Source organism: Orycteropus afer, unplaced genomic scaffold (assembly GCF_000298275.1).
Source record: "Orycteropus afer afer isolate SDZICR_OR568_19922 unplaced genomic scaffold, OryAfe1.0 scaffold00009, whole genome shotgun sequence".
In the NCBI taxonomy this organism is placed as follows: domain Eukaryota; kingdom Metazoa; phylum Chordata; class Mammalia; order Tubulidentata; family Orycteropodidae; genus Orycteropus; species Orycteropus afer.
In genome coordinates, this window is record NW_006921596.1 from 23846972 (window position 1) to 23861676 (window position 14705).

Consider the following 14705-nt stretch of genomic DNA (forward strand, 5'->3'; position numbering starts at 1 on the left):
TATGGGAGATGCATTGTTTCCTTAATAATAAAAAATATATATCAAAATAAATCATCTTAATTATTCCTTTGGCAGTCTTCTTTACTTGGGGGCTAGCATATATACTAGATAATGACATAGCAAACCAATCCAAGTAAGTTCAAATCATAATAACTTGCAATACTACTATTTAGCTACATACTAAATTAATATGTGGCTTTGCATACTCTAGACCAAGAAACCTAAACTCACTGCCATCGGGTCAATTCTGACTCACAGTGACTCTACAGAACAGAGCAGAATTTCCCCAAGGCTGTAAATCTTCACAAAAGCTAACTGCCACATCTTTCTCCCATGGAGTGCCAGGTGGGTTCAAACAGCCCATCTATGGTTAGTAGCCAAGTTCTCTAACCACTGTACCAACTGGGCTCCTAGGAGGAGTCTAAAAGGGCATAATGCTTAATACAAGTGTGGTCCTATAGCTGATACCCCTTATGATGAAAACACATTCTTAGAATAATTGGAGCATTGATGTCTGTAGATTCAATAACAATGGAGTAGCAATGTTAATTTCCTAGTTTTTGATGGCTATGTTATCGTGGCACAGAAAAAGATCCATTTGAGAAGAATTACTGAGTTATCTGGTGGGGAAGGGCACCATTTCAGCAATTTAGTCTTAAATAATTCAGGAAAAATAAGTTTGGATTATATTTGTAACTTTTATCTAAGGTTAAAACTATTGCAAATATGAAATAAAGACCACAAAAAAACTAGAGTATCTTTTATATGGGCCTCCCTAGAAAAAAAAAAGGATGTAAGGATGTTTACCACAAAGAGACATATTTCAGAAGAAAAAGTGTAACATTCATGTCAATAGAAGGTAGAAGAATAATGGAAAGAAATGACTTAAACATAGTTGAGAGGTCTTATTTTTTAAGGAGAGTTGATGGATGGTGCCCACTGTTAAAGCAATCAGTGACTAACAGGAAGGTCGGAGGTTTGGGTGCACCCAGAGGCTCTTCAGAAGGCGGGCCTAGCGGTCTCTTTCCAGAAAGTCAACCACTGAAGACTCTCAGGAGCACACTTCTACTCTGATACACCTGCGGTCACCTTCAGTCAGAACTGACTCAACAGCAACTAGTATTGTATTTATTGTTCAAGGAGAGTAAACCCACTTGTCATACTGTGAACTGACCTCCATAAACTATGCAGTGATAAGCCTCTGAGATGCAATGAGATTTGCCTTTTTAAAGATGTTTAAAGTGGTAATATTCCTATCTTGAAAATAATGTAATCCTTCCCCCAACCTTCTCCTTGCCCATCTCTCCATTCAGTTCCTCAATTTGACTTGCAAAGTATGCTGACCTCAAGAGCTCTTCTACCTTGGAAAAAATAACTATTATAAATATGCAACAGAATTATAGAGCTCATCTAAATACAATTCTCTAGAGATATTATCAAAGATCATTAGAGCATATTGGGTAAGCCCTTGGGAGCCAAAGCCAGATGCCTGGACTTAAGCCCTAACTCTTACATTTAATATCTATCTGGCTCTGGGTTAGCTATTATTTTCCCAATTTTTCTGATTAAAAATAATGAGGAGTAGGGTGGTTGATATCAGTACCAATGGCATAGGATTACTAGCTCCTGGTATACAGTGACTTTTCAATACCTATTGATTTCCATTAGAGCAGCTTTGTTTCTCAAAGAAAACTTCTAGTGTTATGTTTTATAACAGCATGAAGTCAACAATGCAGCACTGAATACCAGTGTAAGCACTACTTTGCTTTCTCATCCTTTTCATCCCCACCTTAATATGTCATTTTGAATAAAAATCATTAATTCCAATATGTGAACTTATGAAGCATACAGTTAATACTCGCCGAGTAATTTTTCATTGACCAAGCCATTCACATCATACTGGCAACTTACTGAATCACACCAGTAGAAGTAACTTAGAAAGGAAAGGTTGGGGAAGAACTAACATTTGTTGGACAATAACTCTGTGCTAGGCCACATAGTCAGCACTTTAAACATAATCATTGGACTTTTCCAAGCCATACTTTAGGTAGGGAATATTCTGTATAGTACACAGCTGGAGAAAGTGAGGCTTAGAGGGGTTATGTCCTATGTGCAAGTAGAAGCCACATGTGCAGCCAAAGACACTGAGACTCTATTTTGAAGTAAAAAAAAAAAAAAAATTCTTTCACCCAAACCCAGGTTTATATATATACTTAAAACTCTAACTCACTGCTGTTGAGTTGATTGCAACTCATAGTGACCCTACCTTGGGTTTCCAAGGCAGTATCACTACAGAAATCAATTGCCCAGTCTTCCTTCTGAGGAGTGGCTGGTGGGTTTGAACCGCCAGCCTTCTGGTTAGCAGTCGAGTACTTTAGGCACCTCAGTCCATGTTAAAACATTCCCAACCCATATATATATATATGAATAAACTTTCTGAAATTTAATATATATAAATTTTCAACTTCAACAATGCTAATTTGGGGTCTACAGTTAAAAATCAGACAAGCCTGAATGTCGTCCTTTTACAGTATTTCTGTAAAAGTGAATTCTCATCAAGTCCTGAAATTCACAGTAGAATATAAAAGAGCTGTGTCTCCAACTTGCAAATAAGATATTTCTAAAATAATTTGGCTGCCATTTGGGCAAATATATATGTGTATTTTGTCTTGACAGCTTGTCAACTGGCAGACAGTTCTTGAACATCACATTCATTTCAATTTAATATTGGTAAATTTCTCAATTAGAATTTTATTTTTCACTTTCTGCACAATGAAATCCCCCAGTCTTTGCTGGCATTCCTCAGGGTGTACAGGTGCAGGTGCTGGCATTTCTGCAGCAGCAGAAGAAGAAAAATGGAAGAAGAAAGTAGGGGAGGGAAGAGCCAGACTGAGAGAGAATAGTGGTAATGGGGAGAGAAAGGAGATAGCAGCTGACCTTCATCCTGAAATTCACCTTCATGAGAAATGAAGGGAATAATTCACACTTGACAATAAAATAGTGCAGTTGCTTCTGCTTCCTTTAACCAGAGAGGCTGCAGTCAAGTAGAAACCAGACTCAATGCATAAAATCAATACATAAGGAAAAGACCAAAGCTAAGGTGGAAATAGATTAATAAAAATAACCTTAAAAACCACAGTGGCAACCAAATATTTAAGACCTATTTATGTGATAAGATAACCTTACCTGGTGTTTTTATCATGCAATTCTCAGACAATGAAAGCAAGGTGGAAATTATCATCCTTGCAGTGTAGGTAAGGAAAATAGAAAATAATTTAACCTCCATGAACTTCAAAATCACCCAGATAATAAAGGCCATAACCAGAATTAAAAACTCGGTCTGTCTTATTTCAAAATCCACACTTTCAACTTTAGCACAATGTCCGTGGTATTTGGAAGACACGCCACAGGCTAAACAATGTTTTAAAGTAACTATTTATATATGAGTGTGGATTTTTTTTTTTTTCTTAGTCTCTACTTCCTTAGCAAGGAAAAACTTTTAGATAGAGAAAAATAGACATACCAAATATTTAGACCCACATAAATACTGCATTATATATCTAATAATATCTTGAAAATTCATCTTAGTTTAAAATGACATTGAAGTTAATGGAATGTTTTGTGTATTTTCTCAACATATTTGGCAGACATATGCCCTAGATGGCACAGAAATGGGAGCTTAGGTATTGATTTGGTCAGTACGATGGCCATTTGTAGAACACAAAGGAATAGGCCAAAAATAAGTCTCCCTGTACATCATTTCTTGGTCACTGAGACAAAGTGTGCCGTATCTGTCGTAGGTGTCTTTGGTTCCTTAGAACTGTCTTATTCTAATCTGGATGAAAACATGAGTTAGGTAAGAACCTGCCTCGAGAAAATAGACCAAACCAGCAGTAAAGAAAAAGTGGTTCTTACTTCCTATTTATATGTAAGAATCTCAAAAAGTATAAACTTGGAGGTGTTTTTTGTTTTCTTGCTTTTCTGGTGGTAGTGCTGTTACAGAGGTAATTTTCTGCTATGATGCCACAGAAATTTTCCAAGTGTCATTTTAGCCAGCCATAGAGGAATGAGATTTTTCAAGGAGAAAAAAAAAAAAAAAATTGAATTCCTTACACAAGAGATAAAGTGGAGTCCTACCAGAGGAAATACATGGGTGAAATATGAAAACCTGGAATGACTTCCGAGTCACTGCTGCCGTAGATGTATCTACCAAAATTACGTTGCAGGTGACAAAGAAGAGATCAAATGAGGTCAGGCTATGGGAAGCCATCTGGCTATGATGCTTGGGAAACCACCCATGGAAAATGAACTTCTACAGAATATATAGAAACATTTCTTTGGACATAAATGCATAGATTATTTAAGACATGAGAAGATTTGAATTAAGCATACTATTTGGAAAATTATTGAGATAACTCATTGTGAGAAATTGAGATCTATGAGGGTGTTAATAATTTTAAAAGATGTCATATTAATATTACATTGCAGACTCAGGAATGATCAGAATTAGTGATTAAATGGGCAAAATGCTACTGATGCTTTGAAGGAGAACAATAACTCAGTCAGGTCTCTTAGATTTTGAACAGGTGATTTTAGAGTATACTGGGCTTATTTTAAAAATCAAAGAAAAAAGTAGAAAAAAATTCCTAAGAGAAAATAGAAAGTTTAGTATTTAGTCTTGAGTTTGAGCTGTCTTTGGGACTTCCAGGTGAAAATTTTTATGAAGCAGTTGGGAATGTGGGTTAAGATCTCAATCAGGCAGACAAATCAGGGGACATGATTTTAAAGTCATCGTAATCAAGCAAATGGCAGAAAACATGAGTTGACCAAGGAAGACCAGGGAAAGAGGCTAGAGAAAGGAGGGGGAGGGAAAAATGAGAAGAAGAAACAGTAGGAGGAAAAGGGAGGAGGAGGAAGAGGAGGCGAAGGAAAAGGGAACTATGAAGAAGAAACTCTTAAGGACTCAGCAATGAAATACCAGAAAGTCAATCAAGCAGAGAAGCACATCAACTGGAGGAGGCGGCCCAGGGATAAAAGAAAAATTAGTGAGAACAATTTACTTGCAATATAAGTCACTTATTCTATTAAAAAAAAATATTTAAAAGTTATATCCAAACTAACTTCAAACAGTAATGTCATAAACATACACACACACATCCTACACGAAGCACTAAAACAGAAGAAAATGTGAGACCACATTGGGAAGGTAAGGATAATGTGCGCTGAACCGGATAATGGGCCCCAAAGTTAGCCTTGAAAACCACAATCGATACTTCACTTGTATTTGCATCTACAATAAATATGTGGGAGGGCACTATCTTATCCATCTGGATAATTCTTTCTGGTCTTCATATCTATAAATATTTGTAATTCTCAGCAGTTTGATTTTGGATTATGGAATCTATAAATAGGAACCTTGATCAGGTTTTTCTCTGGCACTTAATTTATTGCGCACACTGAGGGGCTTCACACAATTAATGTGCATGTCCACATGTACCTCAATCTGGTCTTCCATTTTTATCTCTTCACGTTTGTGTCTTTGTCTCATCATACCCATTGCCTTTTAATTTCTGTGACCTTGATATGTAGCCTGCATCCCTACAGATTAGTTTAAAGGCACTTTGAAACAAAATAGGGCACATATTACTTTAACATGTAAATAACTTTTGAGATCTAAAATTTTGAGTTTGAGATGCTGCCTATATCTATCAGACAAGGAGAAGCTTAAAATCCTTCCTATTATGAAAGTCTGGGGTCCTTTATCAAAGTCAAGTTATGCAGGAAGATTAAAAAGATATAATATAGAATATATATACACATATATATGTATACACACATACATATATGTACACACATATATGTATATGTGTATATATATATATACACACACACACACACAAGTATATTATATATATAATGTAGACCATAAACTTGTTCTGTAGAGCATAAGAGATGCTTCAATGATCTAAAAGAACTCACGTTTTTAATAAAGCATATTGGATGTTTCAATGGCTCACCAAAAAAAAAGTAATCGATCCAACAGCAATAGGAGTACTCTTGAAGGAGTTCAGTTAAGGTAAGATGGACACAAACAGATGTCTCTCTGGTAACTGTGATTGCCCAATCCACCCCAGACTCGACCCCCCAAGCTCACTCCAGTTTATCTGGAAGACTGCAGACCTAGACTTTTCTCTATTCCTCTCAGTGCTGTATCTGCATGTGAATATACACAAACAAATAATTAAACATCAAGCAAATATCAATAGGATTAGCCTGCCATGTAGGAACAAATCTTGATAAGTCCGCCTCAGTAACAATACTCGAACTGCACGGCTAAGGGAGGAATACAAATTCAGCCTATTGAAGTACTGTTGTGTGAGGAGAGCTATTTCAATAAAACTGCTCCGTCAGTTCCTATTAGTAGGGAACTAAAGCTATTGAGCTGTGGAACTTAGGCCAAAACAGGGGATTTGGAAATGCAAATTAGAGATAAGGTCCTAATAAATGCCTTTCATTCAGCAACACTCCATGCTTCATGCTAGGGGGTATTTTAACTGACTCAATCGTTGTTGAAAACGCATACATACATACCCAAAATGGACATCTCTGGAACAGTAGCATGATAGGGTCCGTTAAGAAACTCCGGTGCATTGTCGTTGATGTCTTGAACTTTAATGATAAATTCAGAAGGAGGCTCGAGAGGTTTGTTTGTCTCCCAGTCCACTGCCTGGGCTGTTAGGGTGTATTCAGCCTTTTCCTCTCGGTCAAGTCTTTTTATAGCATGGATATCTCCTGTTACATCATTTATTTGAAAGATTGTCCCAGCTCCATCGCCTGATAGGATATACTTGATTTTTTTGCTCCCAGGATCCAGGTCTGTGTGTAGCTAAAATGAAAAGTGGGATTAGTTAGCCAATAATTGGTTAGAATAATCTACAAATTATTATTCTATTTTTTTAGCCACCTCCTTTTAGGAGCTCTGGTAGCGTAGTGCCTAAGGCACTTGACTGCTAACCACAAGGCTGGCAGTTCAAACACACCAGCCACTCCTCAGAAGGAAGGTTGGGCGATCTACGTCCATAATGATACCACCTCAGAAACCCAAGGAGGGGTCATGATGACTTGGGGCCGACTCAATGGCACATGACAACAACGTGTGAGTATCAAATTATTTCTTTTTTTGCATTGACTATACTAACATCAATACATCAAGAGTCCATGGAGCTGTATGCATATCATTTTAGTTCTAATGAAATATATCTAAGTAACTTAGAAGACTTTCAAAATACTCTGACCTGTTTAGTACAAACGTACATGTTTTTGGAGGGCTAAAAAAGTGATGGAGAAAAATACACACACCCACATACACAGAAATATACATAGTTATTCCATTCAACTTATGGATAAGGAGATCTGCTGAGTAAGACATTTGGCTGCTAACAGAAGGTCATCGGATCAAACCTACCAGCTGTTCCATGGGAGGAAGATGAGGCAATCAACTTCCATAAAGATTCACAGCCTTGGAAACCCAAAGGGTATTGCTATGAGTAGGAGTCAACTCGATGGTAGTGGGTTGTCCTTCCCCCCAAACATACAGATCTAAGTATTGAAAATTATCATTACTACTTACTTATGTTAATTTTCTATGGAGAATTATGTGAACCATTTCTCATATGATAATTCCCTCCATTTTTACAAGACTCAAAGAGTTAGAATGTGGAAATATGGCACGAGACAAAATAGAGATTGGACAAGGCAGAGAATCAGCTCTCAAACATGATGGACCTAGAATTCAATTCAGGTCTGTCTGTTATATATACATACATATAAATTAATATATACATATATACATATATACTCTGTAATTCTCTCTACATATAAACTCTAGAAATCCGAGCTAGCATGAAATCTCATGTTTATACAGGGATTTTGTTTTCTTTGATTCTTACAACAATTCTTCTGGTCTAGGAAAATTTTCCCAGTTTTACAGATTAGAATGCTAAGGCCAGAAAACGTGATGTGGAAGGAACATCTTCCAGAAACGGAACCCACCTGAAAAGTGACAACTTTCAACAGGAATCTGGATGCATTTCAGGTCATGGCAATCAACACTGACTGAGTAGCTACTCTGCCTGAAGCTTTTCAGTAGGTACTGGGAAACAAATGCTGGCTTCAGAGTCCTCACAGTTAACTCTCAGGTGAGAGAAAGGACTGTTCTGATACATGGTGCCCTTTATATGTATGTTTAAAATAGTACAATAAAGCAGGATGCATACTTTCTCGTTTTCTTAAAAAAAAAAAAAAAAATCATTGCTTATAGATTCAAAACCCTGAAGTGTACATTTTACCAGTTTAGCCCAGTTGCTTAAATGCCAATATAGTTCCAGTTATTGCACCGTGAAATTTCAAATACTTTTTCCTTTGGGAGAAAAAAAAAAAAAATCTATCTCATGGAAAGAAGCGCCTAGAAATCCAAAAGCCATTGCATTCTCTTGGGATCCTTTCTGTTCACAATAGGCTCTTTCCCTTTCTTCACCAATTTAAATTGTAGTTAGTGCTTCAATAAATGAAAAGAAAGGATTATAAAAGAGACATAATAGAGCAACAAAGAATCCAAATTGCATCTAGATCTCCTGCTTCACTTTTGAATATTTAAAAAAGTTAAAGCAGAGGATTACATCAAATATTTATTGAATCTCAAAATGTATCCCTTTCATTTATTGTATTAAATTTATTAACAAGAACAAATATTGAAATGCTACTTTATCTTAATGAATGTGGGATTATAATTCATTACTGTGATATTAATCCTAATTTATGATCACTTTAATTTATGTGCATTATAACATTTCTATTAGCATTTTTATTAAAAAAAAGAAAATTTGAATAATATATCATTCCTGGAGGTTTCCATTCACATATCAGGCAGTGGTGAGATACAGAAAGCAGTAACACATCCAAAACATTTTTGCTAATAATTAAAAAAAAAAATGAGACCCTCTAAATGAATTTATTTTTATGTTAAAACTTTTTTGTTTCATATTTATCTTAAATTTTACAATAGCTCCTCTTTTTCTGAGTAGTAAATTATGTTATCATCTTAGATCTTGATGGTCCTTTGTACTTAAAAATAATACTTGAAGAAAGAAAAAAGCATCAGTGTTTGAAATAGTAGAAAGCAAAGCTAAGGGTCAAGTCTCTCTATGTGGCCTGGGGAAATTAACACATTTATTCGAACCTCTATTACTTTATCCATAATATGGGGATAAGTATCTATCCTGCAGATTTCAGATTTGAAAATTTTTTAAAAAGGGACTGGCCATGTTCAGGTGCAGTAACTAAAAATATTTTATTCCATATCATATTCAACCATACCTATCTACTGGAAACCACTATAATCCCAGTGAAAAGCTTCCAAGGCTCCATGCAAAGATAGCTTTTACATACCTAGTTGTCCTTGTTATGTGCTGTCAGGTGAGGCCCTGACTCATCGAGATGTACTGCACAATGCAAGGTAATGCTACCCACTTCTCCACGATCTGCACAATCAGTTATTAATGGTCTGCTGTGATCCATAGGGCTTTTATTGCCAGATTTTTCAGAAACACATCAGCAGGACTTCTTTCCTAGTGAGCGTATGTCTACAAGCTCCATTAAAACCTGTTCACCATCAGAACCACATACAAGCCTCCAGTGACAGACATATGGCAGCTGTACGTGAGTGACACAGGTCAGGAGTGGAACTCAGGTCACCTGCATGGAAGGTGAGAATTCTGTGACTGAACCACCACTGTCTCCTTTTACACATACAGCATTCTGAAAAAATGAAAACAACTTAGTAAGCACTATGCCCTTACCACTTTTAAAGAGATTCATTTTCCTCAATCCCATTAAAGTCCAGATCGCTCGGCTCTATGCCAATGATGATACTGAAACACAGACTATTGTGTTCTATCGTCATAATTTCATTCCATTCACTATGTACCCTCCCCTGCCACACACACACTTCCACATGGCTTGTCAGTATGCAACTTGACATTATAGAGAGAATACTTTCGGTTGTCTAGGATGTAAATTTAAAGGTAAGAAATGAACACGGAACTCCGGATCTGGACCCTAGAGAGATTCTGAGGGCATCGTCACTAGCTGTAGTTTTCTCTGTTAGTCTTCACTTCTAATAAGTCTACCAATACCTGCTCATTCAGTTGCAGCCACACTGCTGCTGTCAATTTATCCCCATCCAGGGGCTTCTGTGTGGGAATACGGAGCGAAAGGTCTCCCAAATGCACCAGATATTCACACTCTATGCATCACTTCATGTGTGAGGACCATCTCTCCAAAGGCTGGTTATGTGTGCTAATTAAATCATCACAAGGGCCACATGCAAACTGGCCTGGGGTGGTGAGACTCCTTGGCCTGGCTGTGGTCCAAAACACCCTCCTCCCTTTATTTAAAAAACATGTGCAGAGCAACATACACTCCTGGGTGCACTATCCTAGGAACTGAGGATCAAGTAATAAACACCAGAGACATGGTCTCTGCCTTTTAAGAAGCCAATGTTTAGTGGGTGATAAATACAAGTGAACAAAAAAATTAGGGGACATATTGTTATTATTATATGTATTGGCTTCCTATTTTCTGATGAACACTTTACATGTATGAATCTAACGTAATTCCTACAAAACCAATGGACCGTTTCTCCATTTCACCAATGAGAAGATTGAGAGGCAGAGATTTTTAGAGAACTTGTCCAGAGACTAACAGGAAGGCAGGACTTCACATTAATCCAGGTTCATAAGTAGGTTGCTAGAAAGTGAAACCCAAACCAAACCCACTGCTGTCAAGTCAATTTCAGCTCACGGTGACGCTGTAGGATAGAAGAGAAGTGCCCTATAGGGTTTCCAAGATTGTAGATCTTTATGTAAGCAGACTGCCACATTTTTTCTCCCACAAGATAAGTATGGAGGGCATACAAATTCTTCATATATTTTTTAACTACTCCCCACAAAGACTTTAAATATGCTTATTTTTAATTTGTAGTCCAGTCTTCTTGTCCAGTACAGAACATCTCACAAAGGATGTCAACCAAACATGTAATGGCCCATTTGAAGAAAAAGTCAAGCTCCATCACTGTATTTGAGCACAATTAGACAAATCACTTGGTCTTGATGCGTTAGAGCTAAATCAAGCAATGAAAGGTGATGACACATGGGATGGGAGGAAGGAGGCTATCATGCTGGTCTTTTAAGATGCCTTTATATGCTAAAATGTTATGTTAATAAGCTAAATCTAAACTGAACTCCAATACAGTTAGTTAACTTCATCTGGTCACTCCATCCTTAAGATGTCACAGAAATAAATTATAGCAGAAGTATGCAATTGGCGGAGCTCTGGTAGCACAGTGGCTAAGGCACTTGACTGCTAACCAGAAGGCTGGCGGTTCAAACCCACCAGCCACTCCTCGGAAGGAAGGTTGGGCAATCTACTTCCATAGTGATGCCGCCTCAGAAACCCAAGGGGGGGGGGGGTCGCTATGAGTCAGCACATAACAACAACATGCAATTGGCATGAAAAAATCCAAAGCTTTCAGTAAGATCATACTGGAAATACACAATTACTCTTGCGATTACACATACTAAGGAAACAATTATGCAAGGAAATGATGGCAATTGTCACAGTAATTATTACACAAATTAAATTTTTCTTAAATTTGGCCTAGGGGGTGAAAGGCTAAAGAAGAATCCCTGATCCAATATTCACTGGCATCAGAAAGAATGTCACACAGCATCCTACACAGGAAATTATTTCTGCTTTGCCCACCCCCCCCCCCAAAAAAAAAAAAAACAACAACACAAACACATGGTAGTGTTTTACAGCAACCAAACGTGGAGCATCCTGATAGTGCAGACATTTTGTCATTCCATTCTGTGTCAGCTGCTGGTGTGAGCATTGAACAGCTTGACCCAGCCATGGGGACTGGTGCCCAGAGAAATACAATATTTACAAACAAGGCCAAGTGAACTGCTGTTTTTGGCTGTAGAGACCTGAAAATGCAGTCAGGAAAGGAACGCACTGCACTGTTGAGCTTCTCTTCTGAAGGCTAAGTTACACAAGGGCAGGGTCTCTGTATATTACTCATCACTGTATCTCCAACAGCAAGCACAGCAAATGCCTTTAAAGTCTAATATATATTAGTCTCCATAGGACCTATCTTAATGTCCTATATCTTGTAAGCAATTTTGTATTTTCTTTTACTTAGACATTCATTGGGCATCTTTAGTCAATAATGGACTGAGTCCTTTTACCGGCCTAAGACATATGCAGTGCTCATTTCAATAAAAATTCACTTCTATTCCCTCTCTTAAAGCTAGCTACCATGAATCAGTGATAGGCAAACTGTATTCTTCATCTTTTTTGTATTCTTCATTAAATAAGATTCAGGAGAGATAGCAAGGATATTTCTAACGGGTAGGAACACTAAATGAATTGGGACATAATCCTCCAACGAGTGAGGTTTTTACTATCTCATGTACTGGGCATAGCATCTTATACTGGAGATAATGTTTCAGTCTCTTCCAAATCTCAGCTATGATCAACCAGAAAGTCTTTCTTCTCTTTGCTTGGACTCTGCTTCTTGTTCACATCTTGAAACAATAATAATGATACTTCACATTTACGGGGAGCCAACCAAGGCTTCAGCAGTGCACTAACATGCACTCTACACACACTCTTTCATTTAGTCCTCACAGGAACTTCATAAAGTCACTGTGCAACTATCCCTATTTCAGGGATGAAGGGTCCAAAGCTCAAGAAATACATTCACTTTGTCTAACTCACACAGTTACTAAATGGCATAACCATGTACAACCCAGTCAATTCGATTATAAAACACAAAACGAAAAAGAAACTCGCTGCCATTGAGTTGATTGTCTGATTCACAGTGACCTCTACGGGGTTTTCCAGAAGGTAAATCTTTATGGAAGTAGATTGCCCCATCTTCCTTCTGTGAAGTGGCTGGTAGGTTTGAACTGCCAACCTCTGGTTAGCAGTCAAATACCTTAAGCACTATGCCACCAGAGCTCCTTTAAAGTAGATTACAGAGCATATATATTTAACCATAAGTCTATTGGGGCTTTAATCAAGACTAACATAACTAGTTAGTCTAGAGACCTCCTATTCCTCTGGATAAGCAAGAGACAACAGAGAGAACCCTTTCCAGTTTGACCCTTAATGGAAATAGAGACTTAATAATGTAACTACAGAAGCCACGGCTATAAAGGTACATGGTCCAGGCACAGTCTGTGAAACAATTTATTCTGCAAAAATTTGAAATGGGATAGAAACAGTAAGACAGTCTGCTCAGCTGATAGGAATGCAGAGAGAGAATACTGACAAAAAGAGACTGGCAGGCTGCTTCCCAAGAGACTCCCCAAGCCAACATTCCTGACCTTGGCAAATTTGCTACCATTTTCCATCTGGACCGCAGCTTTATAGGTTGGGAAGCATAATGTGCCAGCCTTATAGCACATCCATTGTTTTTGCCAGACTCCAGTAACAAAATTTCACAAGTCTCATTTTTCTTAAAAGAAACAATGTACTGATGGAAAACAGAACTTCCAGGAGTCTAAAATACTTCAGTTATTAAGTAACAGAAAAATCTTTGTTTATATAAAGACCTACATAAAAACCATGTTATGATCAATCCATCATAAGCATGTGAAAGCTGGACAATGAGTAAGAGTGCAGAAGTGATGCCTTTGAATTGATGGTGTTAAGGAAGATTAGTGAATACACCATCCAATGTCAGAAGAACAAACAAATATGTCTTGGAAACAAATACAGCCAGAAGGCTTTTTAGAAGCAAGGATGGCCAAACTTCACCTCAAGTACTGTGAACATGTTATCAGGCATAACGAGTCCCTGGAGAAGAAATCGTGTTTGGTAAAGTAGAAAAAGAGAAGGACCATCACTTGGATGGACTGACACACTGCCTGCAACAAAGGACTCCAACAAAGCAATGACTATAAGGATGGCACCAGGCAGTGTTTCGTTCTGTGGTCCACAGGGTTACTATGACTCAGAACTCACTTGATGGCATCTAACAAAAACGTGCTAAGACAGCTACACTAGAACAAACTATAACACACTTAGCGATTAACTTAACCTCCCAAAGCCTCGGGAGCTCTGGTAGCACAGTGCCTAAGGCACTTGACTGCTAACCAGAAGTCTGGCTGTTCAAACCCACCAGCCACTCCTCAGAAGGAAGATGGGGCAATCTACTTCCATAGTGATACTGCCTGGGAAACCCAAGGGGTCGCTGTGAGTCGGGTCTGACTCAAGGGCACATAAAAACAACTCAAAGTCTTGGATTCCTTGTTTGTAAAATGTTTTTTAATAACATATCCTACCATTTCAGGGTTTTATAATGATTAAAATGTAAAACTAGATAGTTCTCTGAAAGGCACAAGATATTCGAGGAACTAAGATATTCAGATGAAAATGCATATAAGGGGAGAATTCTTGTGGGGTTTCAACTTAAAAATTACTACTACAATGGCTTTTACCAAACTAGAAATAAGACTGTTGTTGTTGTCATTGTTATGTGCGGTCAAGTCAGACCCGACTCATAGCGACCCCTCCTTGGGTTTCCAAGGCAGTATCACTATGGAAGTAGATTGCCCAACCTTCCTTCCGAGGAGTGGCTG

At 37.8% G+C, this 14705-nt stretch overlaps 1 protein-coding gene across 1 annotated transcript in view; it reads right to left on the bottom strand.

Annotated features, from left to right (window-relative positions):
• Nucleotides 1-14705, bottom strand: part of CDH8 (cadherin 8) — a 460658-nt gene that overhangs the window by 314456 nt on the left and 131497 nt on the right. Inside the window, exon 2 of the mRNA XM_007947691.2 lies at nucleotides 6592-6886. Coding sequence (XP_007945882.2) covers nucleotides 6592-6886 — 295 coding nt within the window. The remainder of the gene's footprint in view (nucleotides 1-6591; nucleotides 6887-14705) is intronic.